Source organism: Eptatretus burgeri, chromosome 18 (genome assembly GCF_056783735.1).
Source record: "Eptatretus burgeri isolate ZD-2024b chromosome 18, Ebu_testis_v1, whole genome shotgun sequence".
NCBI classification, from domain to species: domain Eukaryota; kingdom Metazoa; phylum Chordata; class Myxini; order Myxiniformes; family Myxinidae; genus Eptatretus; species Eptatretus burgeri.
The window spans coordinates 1,425,118-1,441,196 of record NC_140978.1 but is presented as its reverse complement, the minus strand read 5'-3'; the positions used below and the strand labels follow the sequence as shown (position 1 = coordinate 1,441,196).

General features: G+C 40.5%; 1 protein-coding gene across 3 annotated transcripts in view; it reads right to left on the bottom strand.

Annotated features, from left to right (window-relative positions):
* Positions 1-16,079, bottom strand: part of ANXA7 (annexin A7) — a 134,356-nt gene that overhangs the window by 48,886 nt on the left and 69,391 nt on the right. For all 3 annotated transcript variants that reach the window (XM_085863853.1, XM_085863851.1, XM_085863852.1), the window contains one exon: positions 15,194-15,269. In XM_085863853.1, the coding sequence (XP_085719979.1) occupies positions 15,194-15,269 (76 nt within the window). The remainder of the gene's footprint in view (positions 1-15,193; positions 15,270-16,079) is intronic.

Here is a 16,079-nt window from a genome sequence, read left to right as displayed (position 1 = left end):
TGCTGCCTAAGCAGTCTCCTTGGTTATTGGGTACAATCCTGGAGAAGTCACCACTCCGACACAGGATACCAGCAAGTGGGCACTCATTTTGCTGACCTCGGAAGGATGACAAACAGAGTCAACCCCACCTGGTATTAATTCAACAGCCAAGTGGGATTTGAACTCAGGATCCTATGATCCCAGGCCCATCGCCCTAACCAGGCATAGACTAAAAATGGTCATCATTTAATCTCTTTGCTTTCCAAGAGAAAGTGCTGCACAGACTCCCATTGGGATGGTACAAGAGCCATTCAGAACCTAATTATTTATTCCGGCATGTATCATTAAGCACCATGCTAAACTATTAGAGTTGATGTAGTGCGGCATTATTACCTCCATTTGGGATTGTTAAAAGTAGCATTGCACACTTTTGGCCTTGCAAGGGTCTCAATTTGCACTGATCCTCACAATGGCTCAAAACAAGCGAAACCCATAGGCCAGTTGAATAGAAGTACATTTGAGGTCTATAATATATCATATAAACCTCTTTCTAACCAATGACACACTGACTGATATTAAAGATCAGTACCTTCCAGGTGACATAGAAAGCTGAAGTTTTGCGTGCCGATGGGCATCAAAGCCGGTACGCCAGGATAAAAATCACAGACTTGTTGGACAGCATCCATAAATGAAAATATTAATAATTGAAAAGAAAAAAAAATGAAAAAAAAAATACAAGAAAAAAATGCAGGTGAGCGACCCAAGACAATTAGGCCATCAGCCGTAAGCTGTATCGTGCAGTTTCGTTCCACTCATGGGGGGGGGGAGGGTAGACAAAACCTTGACAATATGATAGTATATATCCAAATACATACGTATCCAAAAGTTCTCCACTCAAATAGCTGCAGTTATTGTGTATTTTAATCTTGAAAATCGACGCATTCCCCACGCTCTCATTTGAATTTTCTCCACTCGGATCACGTGTGGGCCACGTGACGCCTCGACAGCCAATAGATCGGCTGACATCGTATGGAGATTTCGTCAAACTGTCATGTGACCAGCTAAGTTGTCCAAGATGGCAGCTTCCTGCAGGGAGGAAATCACCGGCAGCTGATCGGCGATTTTTGATGAATATGGTCAGTGAGGACGCTCCCCCATGTATTATTCACCAGGACAATGTAGCGAACGAAGAAGTCAAACGTTTTACGTCTGTTAAGGCCCTGTCACACCTTGACGATTTAGCCAGCGTATGCCGCCGTATGAAAAATTTGTCTAAAACGTTGGCACACGTTGAATACTTTATGGGTAAGTTTTGTATACGTTATAGGCCATCAGCCGTAAGCTGTATCGTGCAGTTTTGTTCCACTCATCGGGGGGGGGGGGGTAGACAAAACCTTGATAATATGATAGTATATATCCAAATACATACGTATCCAAAAGTTCTCCACTCAAATAGCTGCAGTTATTGTGTATTTTCATCTTGAAAATCGATGCATCCCCCGCGCTCTCTCATTTGAATTTTCTCCACGAGGGTCACGTGTGGGCCACGTGACGCCTCGACAGCCAATAGATCGGCTGACATCGTATGCAAACTACATCAGACTGTCATGTGACCAGCTAAGTTGTCCAAGATGGCAGCTTCCTGCAGGGAGGAAATCACCGGCAGCTGATCGGCAATTTTTGATGAATATGGCGTGAGGACGCTCCCCCGTGTATTATTCACAGGACAATGTAGCGAACGAAGAAGTCAAACGTTTTACGTCTGTGAGATGGGATAAATGGAGAGAAAGTGTCAACAAATGGCTTATCTTAGACGGTCACGAACGACGTTTAGCCGAGAGTGCCGGCGCAGGAGGACTAACTTCGATCATGGGCCTATTGTACCCAGAGTGCCGGTGGAAATATTTCAAGCTACCCCCCTTTCAAGTTACCTCCCGGTAATCTGAAATCGATTTCAAGTTACCCCCGGGGGTAGCTATCATTTCTTGAAGCGCGACTGTGTCGCTGAAGCAGTGCCCCTCTACCAGTACAAACATTGGAACTGGTACTCATTTCGCCTACCTCGGAAGGATGACAGGCTGAGTCAACCCTCTGGTGCATTAATTCAGCGGCCGACGGGGCTTGAACTCAGGACCCAAGGATCCCAAGTCACCACCCGAACCAATGAGCCAACACCAGGCTACACACTCAGCCTGTCATCCTTCTGAGGTCGGCGAAATGAGTACCAGTTCCAGTGTGTTTACTGGTAGAGGGGCACTGCATCAGTGACACAGTCGCACTTCAAGAAATGAGAGCTACCCCGGCAGCTAAGCTGCCATTTGACCACCACCACCACAACGAAATTGTGAATTAAAAATAAGCTGTTTTCATTGCCTTTCTTATACATTGATTTTATTGTGTTGTTTCCATAATTGTAAATATAGTCTGAATATAGTAAATATAGTAAATATATACCTACATACCAAGTGTAATCAAGATCGGGCGAAATTTTTTTGACCGTATTACATCGACGATTTTTCCAACTTTGAAGACATGTGACTCGATAACCATGACGGATTTAAAAAAATTACCCCCAGTTGGGGTGACGGTCATCTCTGAAGCTCTGTAGATGTGCATCTCTGATCGGCTTAGAATGGCTTCGATGTCGTCTTGTCTTTTGGTTCAATGTACAGACGAAAGCCCGGGAGTAAAAAGGATAGAAAACCTCAGAAATCAAATTACAAATTCGAAAAATACGACCCGACCAGATTCAGATATTGTACCCTACTATCATAATCCATTGGAAATTCCACCGAGATCGGATAATAAATGGTGGAGATAATGTTGAAATTAGCTGATTTTTCAACTTTGGAGTGACCTTCAAATCTTGAAAATCTTCTGAAAATCTTCAAAAACCTTCAAATCTTCAGACCTTGACCTTCAAATCGTGTCTAAAGTCATACCGTCGTGCATCACCCATCGACCCCTACCTACATACCAAGTTTCATCAAGATCGGGCGAAATTTTTTTGACCGTATCACAGACGATTTTTCCAACTTTGAAGACACGTGACTTGATAACCAGGACGAATTTTTAAAAACCGGCCTGAACAAATTTAGATATTGTTCCATATTATCAGAATCTGAAGAAATTTCGAAGATCGGATCACAAACGGCAGAGGAGATAGATTTTGAAAATGGACGATTTTGTAACTTTGGAGTGACCTTGACGTTGACATTGACCTTCAACCGGGTCAAAGGTCATACCGTCGTGCATCCCTCATCGACGTCTACCAACATACCAAATATCAAGAAAATCGGAAGAAAAAATGGGGATGTACGTACAGACGGACATCGAGACTGGTTTTATGAGTTCATCTCGTTAGAGATGATCTAAAGAGGGAACCATGATTGTCATGGGGCCTGCAAGGCTAACCCCTGCTTTAACAGGGAAAAATGGCCTGTAAATGTGTGCGTGTGCATGTGTGATCTCGATGTTGTCATGTCTATGCTGAGTTCTTCAACAATAACCGTGCATTTAATGTCGTGATTTAGACTCGTATGAATTTTCAATTCACTTGCACCTCTGGAAGCCCAACTGTATAGTCTGGGTCCGATTCCCGACCCGACAATAAACTTTGGGGTTGGTGTTTTGCAGACAGGCCATTGCATCACAAAGTGCACCATCCCTCAAGTGGACGTTAATTTGAAGACCCATCTGTTAGCATTAGTTTGTGGGTGTGCAGATCCCATGGAGTCTTTTACAAAGAGTAGACAAGTCATCGCTGGTGCCCTGACCAAATTAAAAATTACTGTCCGAAGCAGTTCCAGTCCTACATCATGCTTGGCCAGCCAGTTCGTGAAAGACTTAGGACAAGCAGAAATGCTCTATGAGCCATTGCCAACACCACAAGATGGTGGGATTAAATGGGCCATTTAAAATAGCAGCAGCAGTAGTCGTCCTAGATTCATTCATAACCCTGCTATGTACTTGCGAGTAAGCCTATCCTTTTTGTATTTACATGCTTTAAAGAAGTTCATGATGTAACAATGAATTATCTCTTTAAAATAATGATTAGCTTAAGTTCCAGACCTGAGGGGGTTTTCCAATTTCTGTTCACCTGGCTGACGTTTTGCAACTGCCACTTAAGGATATTTTTTTATCTTTAGTAAATGTAGAGTACTGTATACTCGAGCAGTGTGGTATTACGATGTGGAGATGAAGTTCCAGTCGGAAATGGGAGTGGGCAGGGGAGGTCAAAAATTCCACTATACTTACAACTCATAAATAAATGGCACATATTTATTTATGATATTTGCAATATGTGATCCCACATTGGAGGCTTAATTCATTTAGTCTTGTGTGGGCCTCCAGGGTGGAGAGACCTCAGTCAGGGTCCAAATGAGAAAAGATTGCAAAACCTAAACTTGATCCCCACAGTGAGTATAAAATACAGCACTTATGATGACTGACCAAAGAGCTACTCTTATGAAAGATACTGTAACATGGATGGAATAGAGAGGGGGGAAGGGGGAGGGATGAGTGACTCCAGACATGCATATTATCTGTGTCTATACATGCAGAATCTTGTCCAACGATGAGCCGAGTAAGTGTAAAGAACTGACATCAGTGTAAATATTGAGAACAAGTTAAAAAGCCACGAGTGGTTCCATAATACCGATGTCCACTTGCTCCCGCCTTTCCTCTCTTCCCATTAATGCTTATAAACCCTCTCTCCCTCCATATACGCACTATGGGTGAGTGCAGACCACATAATACATCACCCCTTCACAGAGGGTGAGGAAGGGGGAATATGAGAGAGGCACTTGGGAAAAGGAGTGCAAGAGGATGTGCTTAAGCACACCACAAAATAGTATGAAAAGGAGAGGAGAAAAGGATTCAAACATTGAGAGGTTAAAAAAAAAAGCACCAAAAGGTGCTGAGAGTCAACAAACGAAGTGCCATGATCATTCACATCAGTCACCCACATCCTGCCTTGGTGCTCTATTCACGTCGGTCAATGTAGAGGGAAGACAAATAATCAACTTTAGGCTATGTTTAGCAAATGCAGTTTGGTAAAAGATGGATTTATTTAGTCTTTTATTCCATAAAATATTTGGGAACTGCTCATTTGACATATGAAATGGGTTGGCCTACAGCATTCAGAGGAGAATGCGACAGGCCAACCATTTTTGAAGTAAAACCATTTTAGCATGCAACATATTAAAATGTGCATCACAAAAGGAACCCAGCTATAATCAAATATACCATATATTAACTGTTTGTCCAGAAATGTCATCTTGTGATGTCACTTTTCTCTCCACAGTCAGTTAGGTAATTAAAGAGGAATCTCCTCCTCCATCCCCACCCCTCCCCCATAGGATGTTAACCCACGGATTTTATCGATGCTCTATCTTTTAAATATGGTGAGCATCAAGCGAGGAAGCAGCACATACAGTACACACAGCACTCCTCTGTCTTTGGGATGACTGATGTCACCATCTTTCCATGCACAGAAAATCTTCAAAAGATAAATTTTCGGTATGACTTTTTAAGTGTTTAAAATGACTCGGCCAGGGTTCGAACCGCCAACTTCCCAGACTCAGAGCGGATGCTCTAACCACAACAATTCTGGAATCTGGTTACTCTCGATTCGTTTTCCCAAGAGGAATGCTGTGTGTACGGTGTAGAGCAAGTAAAGAAGGAAAAGGAAGGAAAATAAAATTCAGACATTTTGGGGTACACAACATGCAAATTAAACTTTATTCGATCGCTTTGAAGATCCAGCTTTGAAGATTACCTTATGTCACCAACTGTCCATGCACAAAAAAAAAAACCTTCAAAAAATAAATCTTCTTGGTTAAGTGGTAACGCAGTTTAACCTAGCAAGCTGTATGACCACCATTTCACATGCACTACGATTGATACCATACTTGATGTCCACATTCTAAAACACGTCAGCTGGCCACATCATGATAGTCAGTCAATACGTGTTCAATGTTGCATTTTCTTTTTCATGATGTAATTGTGAAGTTTTTTTTTTGTTTTATTTTCATCAATCAATAAATCAAGTACGAGTTACTAGTTGCAAACAAATAAATAAATAAATAAACAAATAAATAAACAAACAAACAAACAAATAAATAAATAAATAAACAAATAAATACATGTTTGTTCGATATGTCTTTGTCAAGTTGGCATGATTTGCCTTTAAAATAGCAAATTTATGTAAACCTTTTTAAACATACCTTTATTCCTCCCACTCCATAACTGGCTTCTTATTCTGGACTACTATAAATCGTACTTCATATTTGTACACAAAATTATACACCACTACGGTACTCGAAATAAGTTAAGAATCACCACTATGTCTGTATAGTAAGTGTGTATAAAAATTTTTAGTTTGACCTCTCCAGCAGTCATCAGCTTTTCTGTGTGATAACCTCACTGCCATTGTGACTGACTATCATCCAGAAACATCAAGGCCTCTCAAAACAAGATTGCTGATGAAGGTATATCCATCTCACCGTGCTGTTTGCAGCTGCAATGATCATGGCAAGAGCACTGCGTACACTGTGTTGCGCGACATTGTGGTGAAAGCACGTGCAATCGATTATAACCATTTCAGTACACCCCACCACTATCATTGAAGAAAAATAAAAATAAAAATCCTTGCACTGGCATATTGGTTGCAATCAATTTGCTGTCATTTTGTTCTTCAAAATGCATGTTCAGAATTGAAAAAACAAATGTTAGCAAAATAAGAGTGGAAAGAAAACCTGATGTATTCAAGTTCAGTGCGAGCAGTGTTACAAATAATTAATATAGTCAGGAGGCCCAATGCAGAATAGTGTACGACCCTGCTGATTCCGTGTTAGAATAGTGCAACAGGTGTAAATTGACTGTCCAGACAAACAGAAACGTGAATCAACTTGTTGCCAACTCTGGATATGGATAGTATGGCCGCCATGACAGTTTACAAAATGGTCGCCATTAAATACACTTTTCGTCATATTTCAGCCGCAAATTGACATGAAATTACAAAATTAGGGTCGATTTCCATGTTTTTGAGCATGCCTGAGCTGATGGGAGTATAGAAAAAAACATTGCTCCATCCATTTTCTAAAAATAATATGACTTGTTTTTCACTATATTATTTTTAAAGAAATGTTCAGGCTCGAATTAGAATGTCTGATTATACAAACCACAATCAATGAATTTTACAACTTTGCTATAAAATGAACCTAAACTACATAACTGTGTGCTTTTCTGTTACCCAGGACTAACTGAAAAATGAAAGCCGCAAGATTTCTCACAGGGGGTTCAAGGGATCGAGAAGAAGAAGAGCATGTAGACTGGAATAAATGCTTTATTTGCCAGGACAGTTCAAAAACTAGCAAGTCAACGCCACTTCGAAAGATTACAATCGTTGGTGTGAAAACTGTAGCCGAATGTTGCAAAGAAAGAGAGAAATATAATGACGCTAAATATGTTGACTCATTCTCAAGAATCAGAAAATATTCTATACTGGAGCACGTCGAAAAGATTCAATGGCACAAATTCTGCTATAGTGACTTTACTCACGCACAAAAAATAGACAGACTGAAGTCAAGGATTCAGCCACAACCTGTGACTTACGCAGAAGAGATACCCACAACATCAGGTTCCTCAGAGAAATACCATGTCCCAAAGTCACTAAGATCCGCGCACAGCGCTATGGATTGGTCAAAATGCGCTTTCTGCCAGACTGACATTCCTGGAAAAGCTGGTGTCCTGACAAATGTTGAATTTGATCACACATCATCCAGGATGCTTAGTTTGGCCCAATTTGACCCCACCATGCGTCACAGGTTTGCAGGTGTTTCAGACTTGATGGCAGCTGAAGGTAAATATCACCTCAAGTGTTATGTTTCTTTTCGCAGAAAGTATAAAAAGGAGAGTGGAGAGAAAAACCAGTCTCCTGAAAGCATCTGTTTCAGAAATGTGATGAACCAGCTTGAGAAAGAGCTGCAGAAGGGACATGTGTTTACCCTGAAAAACATCTGGGAACACTACAGCATGCTGTTATTGAATGATTTTGGAATTGAGGCTGGAGCCTACAAAAGCTACAATTTCAAGCAGAAAGTGGAGGTTCACTTTGGTAGTGACAAGGTGACATTCGTGCAGCCATTGGATGTCACAAAACCCCTCATAGTTGCGTCCTCAACTGTGACAAAGTTTGCCATGAGAACCGCCGTGAATGATTTATCTGAAGAAGGTGAAAGTTCTGAAGAAGATGAATTGGCCCAGTGCAGTCTGCCTCATCATGAGAACGAAATCCTTAGCTGGATCTTCAGAGTGGGCATAAAGATTTACAGTGACGTAAAACACTCTCCAAGGCATAGCATTATCGGTGGACTGAACACAGAAAATGCAGAGCGAATTGTACCTGAAACCCTGTACATGCTTGTAAAGCTTCTTTGTGGTGGTGACAGCACTGACAAGATGGACAATGAAGAAGCGGATGAGACAGATACCAAGAACAAAGTTCTGAGCATCTGCCAAGACATTATTCATGTGGCTTCAGGACACTGATGTCCTCATTCTCCTTGTTGCCTATCAGCCGCATCTCAGTCCCTTTCTCTGGATGAATGCAGGGACACCCAAAAAGCAACACTACATTCCCATTGACTCCATCAATATCCCAGATTCGCAGAGAGAGTCACTTCTGGCATTTCATGCAGTGACAGGTTCAGACAGCAAAAGCCAGTTTGCTGGAATTGCGAAGCGCTCTGCATGGGCTGTCTTTCAAAACAACTCCCACCTGTTGAATAACCTAGGCAAAGAGGAAATTCCTGATGAGAGTGTGATTGCAGATGCTGAGTCATTTGTCTGCAGGCTTTATGACCCTCATGGCCAAGATAACTCAATTCAGCGAGTAAGATGTGATCTGTTTCTCAGTCTGACCAAAGCTATTGAGAATCTGCCTCCAACTCGCAATGCTCTGATTCTACACATCAAGCGAGCGCACTACCAGACTTTTGTGTGGAGAAGAGCCTTGGAATCTGAACCACATCTACCTGCACCTGAGAACTGTGGGTGGGAACAGGTCGTCAAAGATGGCAACGAGACATTTCAGCCGCGACTCATGACTGCACAGCCTATTACTGCTTACTGTGTAGAACTGACGACATGCAAATGCCGTGGGTCATGCTCAATTCGACGGTGCAAATGTACACGGAATGGACTGCCTTGCACGAAAGCATGTGGATGCAAAGCCCTTTGTAGGAACCCATTCAGTGTACAAGCCGATCAATAGCTCTGAAAATTGTACTTGGGTGTTCTCACAACACTTTTCTCTTCTGCAAAGCAACGTAATTTTGTGTTAGAAAGAATCTGACAGCTGTTGAAATAACCTTTGACTGACTGTAAACCCATCTCCATCAATAGTGCTAAACATTTTCTTTTTCACATTTGTTGCTCGCATGTGCATTTTCAATTTCGTCTTTAAGTTGTTAATTATGTGAAAAGTTGTGATCCAGTACAAAAATAAAGCACAGAATAGGGTTCCTCGTGTCAGATTACATAGTATTTCACAATCATGACAAATTTCTGGCTTGTACAATTTGCAGTAAGAAAAAGACTAAATCTGATGGCGGCCATTTTGATTACTGTCATGGCGGCCATAATATTCAGATGCAGACTTGGCAACAAGTGGAACTAGACTTGGTAATGCCTAGACTCTTCAAAAACACCAGTTGCACCATTCTAACATGAAATCAGCAGCGAACCTATTTTCTAGGCTAGCTACAGATTTTGGCTTCAAGACTAATACTAGCGATACCGTGCACATGCACGGGATAGCAGTACAAAATAAATGGTAGCAGACGACAGACCGTACACGGGAAATGACAAAAATACGCATTGTGCAAAATGCAAGTGGTATATGGAACGCCAAGACTTCCCAAACATTGTCGGCATGTCCGCTAAGTGCCGCAGCAATTTCATAGGGATCGTGTGACGGCGAGCCGAGTTTTTAGTGTGCAAGCTTGGTATTATAATAGAGATATGCATTTGTATGCCAATCAGTACTTAGTGGTTCAATATTAACATTGCATTGGCCTAAATAAAGTTAATTTTGCCATCACTAATTAGTGCATCTTCATATAATGGAGCTAATGCATATATATCTTATTCTTCTTCTTTCGGCTGCTCCCGTTAGGGGTCGCCACAGCAGATCATCCGTATGATCCGCATAGTGATTTGGCACATGTTTTACGCTGGATGCCCTTCCTGACACAAATATAATATATTATATATATATGTATTCTCCACTAATCTGTCTATCCCTCTTCAAAATCAAATCACCTCGGTTTTGTTTGCTTGGTGTCGGTTCTCGGCAGGCCTCACAGGCCTCTAGTGTACATGAACCACAGCAAGTTGCCTGTGTCAGTACTGTGCTTACGTGAGTAGGTCTATGTGTGGATATTTGGAGTGATGAGTGTTTCCTGAGGGGAAAAAAAATCAAGGTATAAAGTGGCGTGTTTGTGGGGTCTCAGGTTTTGATTTTACAAAAGTTTAAAAATTTTGCGTGGTTTGATCATCAAGGCCGCATAGGCCGCAATGGATTTTCACAAATGAATGTTTAATATCTTTTTTTTTTCAAGCAAATTATGCATTCCATTACATGCGAGACATTAAAAGCTCTTTGAGATTGAAAACTGAAGTTTGGGATCGGATCGAACTGCAGTCTAATTATATCATTTCATATTCCCGGGGTATATACAGTATATGAATAGTTATTTAAGGAGAGTTAACTCTTTTCCAACTACGATATATATTTTAACAATGCTTCGAAAAACTTTGTGTGTAATAAATTGAATATGTGGACTAATGATGGAATACAGTTTATAAAGCGAATTGTATTCGATGCTTTCAAGTTGAAACATTAAATATGGCACAAGAGTGCACCATTACGGACCGGTGAGTAGTAAGGTTTTTGCTTAGCGAAGGTGTCAAACCTTGTGACAATCTTAAGAAAATGACTGCACAATATTGCAAGAACTAGAAGTTGCGGAAAAATGTGTACCGGTGGTATAAACGGTTTAAAAAAAAAAGGACGGGTGAGTGTGTGCGATGAACAACGGCCTGAGCAACCAGTGCCTGCCACCACTCAGGGCAATGTGGTCATAACTGACAGACTGACACAAGAGGTACATCAATCGATGACAATGCTGCCATGGTACATCTGTCTAATGGTACAATACACGCAGTGCATGAACAAAGCTTTCCAAGGTCTGAGTTTCAGTGATAATGATGAAGACCAAGTGGTGGTGCAGGAATACATCAGGGACTGACCAACATCGTTTTATTATGAGGACATCCATAACCTCGTGAAGACAAGCGTGTGGATGTGCAAGGGGACGAGACCGTGCCAAAAAAATAAGTCTTCCCCACCGGTGAAATGTATTTGATGGATGAATCACAAATTCACTTCACCTATTGACTTAAGCCTCACATTTATTAATAGCTTATTGGTCATTTGCTGTTTAATTTATATAATATTATATATACCATCAGGTTTCAAATACCGGTGCCGATGTTTGAAATTGCTAAACAAACCAACTAGTCAATATAAACTCGAAGATATAAATTGTTTGTTGCTCTGCGTGTTCCTACTTATAGGATAATCATCATTCTCACCATTTTCAATGCCATTTCAAGAGACTTTTAACTCACCAGCATCACGGCAGAGACGGACAACAAGAGACTACGAGAGACATGTCTAAAATCCTAAACCTTCCTCAGGATGATGGAACATCATCCAAATTCCAGTACAACTTCCTAAATCTTTAGACGATCGATTAAAGAGATTTCTTTAACAACGCTGCCATCTACAGGAAGTGCGTGGCATGGTTGTTGTAAAGAAAGGTTTACGGTAACCTTTGATGTGTTGCAATTTCTAGTCATCAGTTATAATATTATGAGTTCAGCTAAACAGTGTCAATTTTAAAATACAACAAAACGACGTTAATCACAACACCGATAAGGATGAAGCACCCTATTATCCATCATCGATGTGAAAACAGTTAGCATGACGAGATGCGTCAGAGTACAAACAGCATATTGTACACCGAGATGTAACAGATAATCCACATTACATTCTGTTGAAACATCAACCTGGAATTTTCCTGAGTCCAAACTAAACTTGGGCTTTACAGAAACAAAACAATTATAGACCTAGAATGAAATAAATAATCATATACACTGTTCAAAAAAAAAAAAAAATGGAACAGTGTAAATGAATGTACAACAACAATAAATAGCAATTACAACAAAATGTATCATCAGGGTGGCAGGATGGCCAACATGTACACACACTCACCTTTAAGTAGGCAAGAATCTCGACTCGGCTGTAAACTGTCATCCCGGTGTTTTTTCAGGCAGAATCATTCATCAATGTGTGTGCCGTCCCTCCGATGGACGTTAAACTGGTGTCCAGTCTGCTGGCATTAGTTGGTGGACGTTAAGATCCCATGGTATCATTCGCACAAAGTAGGTGAGCTATCTCTAGCACCCTGAACAAATTACAAATTCCTGCCATATCTACTGATGGGAAGCAATGGAAAACGACCCAGTGTAAGTTTGATTTTTAAAGGATATGGATTGCAAGATCTAAATGCATTGCAAGATGGACAATTAAATGAAAAAGAAAAAAAAAAACTACCTTATTTGCATATGTAATATGTAGATGGCTTCTTAGAATGTATTCTTTATGTTCCATATAAATGGACACTTTTGACACATTACTTGTTAAACATAGATTTACAAATGATCAAAATAATGATTAAATGTATTAAAGGGGCCTTTTCGGGAAAGATTTTTTCTCGCCACCAACCCAATTCCCCTTACTCAAAACCCCATCATTTTATCAGAGACAAAACATAATTTAAAATAAGTTTGCTTAATTAATGAGGTCTGGATGTAAATAGCTATGTATTAATACAGTGCACTTTTGGATGATGAATGTTTACGAGCAAATACTCAGCTTAACATATCGTCCAAACGGATGGCACACTCTTCGATGCAACACCCAACAGTTTACAGTTGATTTGGGAATTCAACCAAGACTAGACATCTCAGAGAAGAAAAACCATCTCCAAGATATCCTGTCAGACCAGAGATGACGTCTGGTAGTCAGTGCAGTTATATAATCAACGCCTTTGATGAACAGATACATCAGAACGCCAATGGTGCAAGCACACCATGTTGAGGAAGAGCTGAACAAGTTCAAAAAGGAAGGACAAATGGTCTCGAGGAAGCAGGACCATCCTTGAATGATGGTGCAGCTTATTTGATCCTGTGAATGGGTCGAAGACAGCGCACGTTGTTCTTGGCATGCAATCTTACAAGTGCTCATGTGACAAATTATTGAGACGGTTGGCCTCGTCTAAAGGTATGAAGGATATTTTGACATTGTGAAAACTTGCATGCAGCATGATCCAACACTATATCCCTCAAGAACCTCTGGACAGATGTTTGCATCGAAAATAATCCAAGTGTCTCCTTCTCAGATTGGTCCTCAGCACAGCTCATATGGCCCCAAGATTGCAGTGGTTCATCAAAACGCAGAAGTGACAACATGACTGGCTTTCAGTATTTATTAAACACATTCAGTAATGTAACCTAATTTTGTTGAGGCAGGAACATCAGTCAAGTATTAATTTCATTAAAAGAGATGGAGCCAACGTTATAATCAGACCAACACCTGGCATTAAGTAAAGGGAAAAATTGGTTATGCAAACAGATCACACCTCGTCTCAAAAAGTGTAAGACAACACGTTAATCTTACACTATGACAAATGTGGCAGTTTTTTTACTGTGACAGGCGGGACGCCATATTCCAGCAGGACAATGCCCATCCACGTCGCAAGCAACGCATGCATGGTCCGACACCGGGAAGAAAAAAAACATACATCATGATACAATCACGGTCCTCAAGTTCTCAAAATCCATTTCTGTTTTAATGTTTTGGGCAGAAATCCAAACATGTCCACCTATGTGATGACATATTCTGAAGAGGTCATTCTCCACCTCTTTTATAAAATATGATTACCCACCTCTGTTCAACATGTGTCAAAACGTTGGGAGCACATCCGCAAGACCATCATTATTTACAAAGAGCCCATTCACTCACATTTATTTCAGATTTTGTGATTGTAGACCAGGTTCTTTAACCCTTTGAACCCTAGTGGCCGTTTTGCCAGCCGCTATTCAAAGCTCCAAATACCCGAGCAGCCAGATTTTTCTCCAGGGAGTCCAGGGAGAGGGAGCCGAAAGTCCAAGGAACTCAGGGTTCAAAGGGTTAAGGTAACCCTTACAATTTAGTTCTCATGCAACATCACCAATTACTTAGTTCATTTTCAAAATCATTTTCCAATTTCTTGTTTTCACACAACACATTTGCAATATGGCACTTATACAAACTGTCGCTTTATAGTTAGCATGGCTCCCTCGGTGTATTTGTTTTCACTTGGGCAACAAGCAACACGTTTCCAAAGCTGATGTGTGATGGCAAAGATGATTATACAGAAATTCCTCCTCCCTGAACACCAGACAAATTTAATTAATCGGTGCTGCGTGTGGTGTACGAATTTAAAGTGCCGGTTGCAAATTTGAGATGTGATCAATTCAGATCTAAACATCCCACTTTCCAATCGAGCTACATCCTGGGTCACAAAAAACCAGAACAGTCCATGTCGTGATATGAGCACAGCTGCTACTGCGTGCCGATCAATGAGGCTGGAATTACAACAGACATCACCAAAACACATCGTTCTTGCACATTCTTTTTACCGAGATCAACAGATACTCGACTCAGTCACATAACACAAGGTACAAGTAGGAATACAATTAACAACAATCGCAATAAATAGACTAACCTCCCCCCCCACCCCCCAAATTTTGCCTTAATGTCGGTATATTATCTTTTCACCGTCAGTTAATTTTTCCAAGAGCCTAAATCTTTCAATAAAATAAGCATTATTCAACGAGATAACTTTTGGAAAGTTTACGTTTAAATGAGAACGAATAATTATTAAACAGATTATATTTATAAAGTTACAAAACAAAAAGTGTCCATATCAGCAAAACAACACACACACACACACACACACACACACACACACACACACACACACACACACACACACACACACACACACACACACACACACACACACACGTTTAAACTTACCAATTGCCTTCATGCCCTCTTTGATGCTCCCAGAAAACTCGCGATCGATGGTGTTCATCAGGTCACGTTGAGAGAGCTGTGTCGAGACAAAATGATTACGGAATATTGGTGTCAGAACCTTAACAAGCTTACATCATCACAAAACTCAAACCCACTTAAATAAAAACTCTCTCATACATTACCACTTCATTTACATGCTCACAGCACAAAATGGCAATTCAAAAAGAAAATAAATAAATAAAAAGGATCCATGACAACCATAAAAAAATTACTGGATGAAACGCAAGCAGAGCAATTTGGCTCAAGCAAGCTGTGATATAGTTTTCAGGACAATTTTCTCATGACTACACGTTTCCCTGGGGTTTTGAAGGACAGACAATATTGACATTGATGATATTCCTGTGTAATGAGGGATCGTAGGATAGGTCAATGGTCACTAGTTTGCTTGGTTTCAAGTTGTACAACTGGGCTACACTCCCACAGTCACCGATAGCCAGAAAACCACAATTATGTTGTTGTTGTTGTTTAAGTTCAGGAATTGGGGCTCATGGGATAGCAGAATAAATGTGGGGGTGGGAGGAGGGGGGGAGGGTAGAAATGTGCCTGACATCTTCTAAATACCATTTGTCCTCACCAAACAGCATTACTAAAACCAGAGAGTTGGTGTCAAAGCCACCCAATGCTCGCCTGTTTATACATTTATCGTTTTTAAAAGATGTCTAATCATATTTTTTATAAAGAATTGCAGTGAAGTCTGATCCAAATAATTTTAAAGAAATATATGTATTTGTATATTGCAATCAGTAAAAAATAGTGTGGTAGATAAAAACATGAGAAAAGAAATAACTTGCACCAAAAACTTTAACATTTTCATGCTCACGCTCAT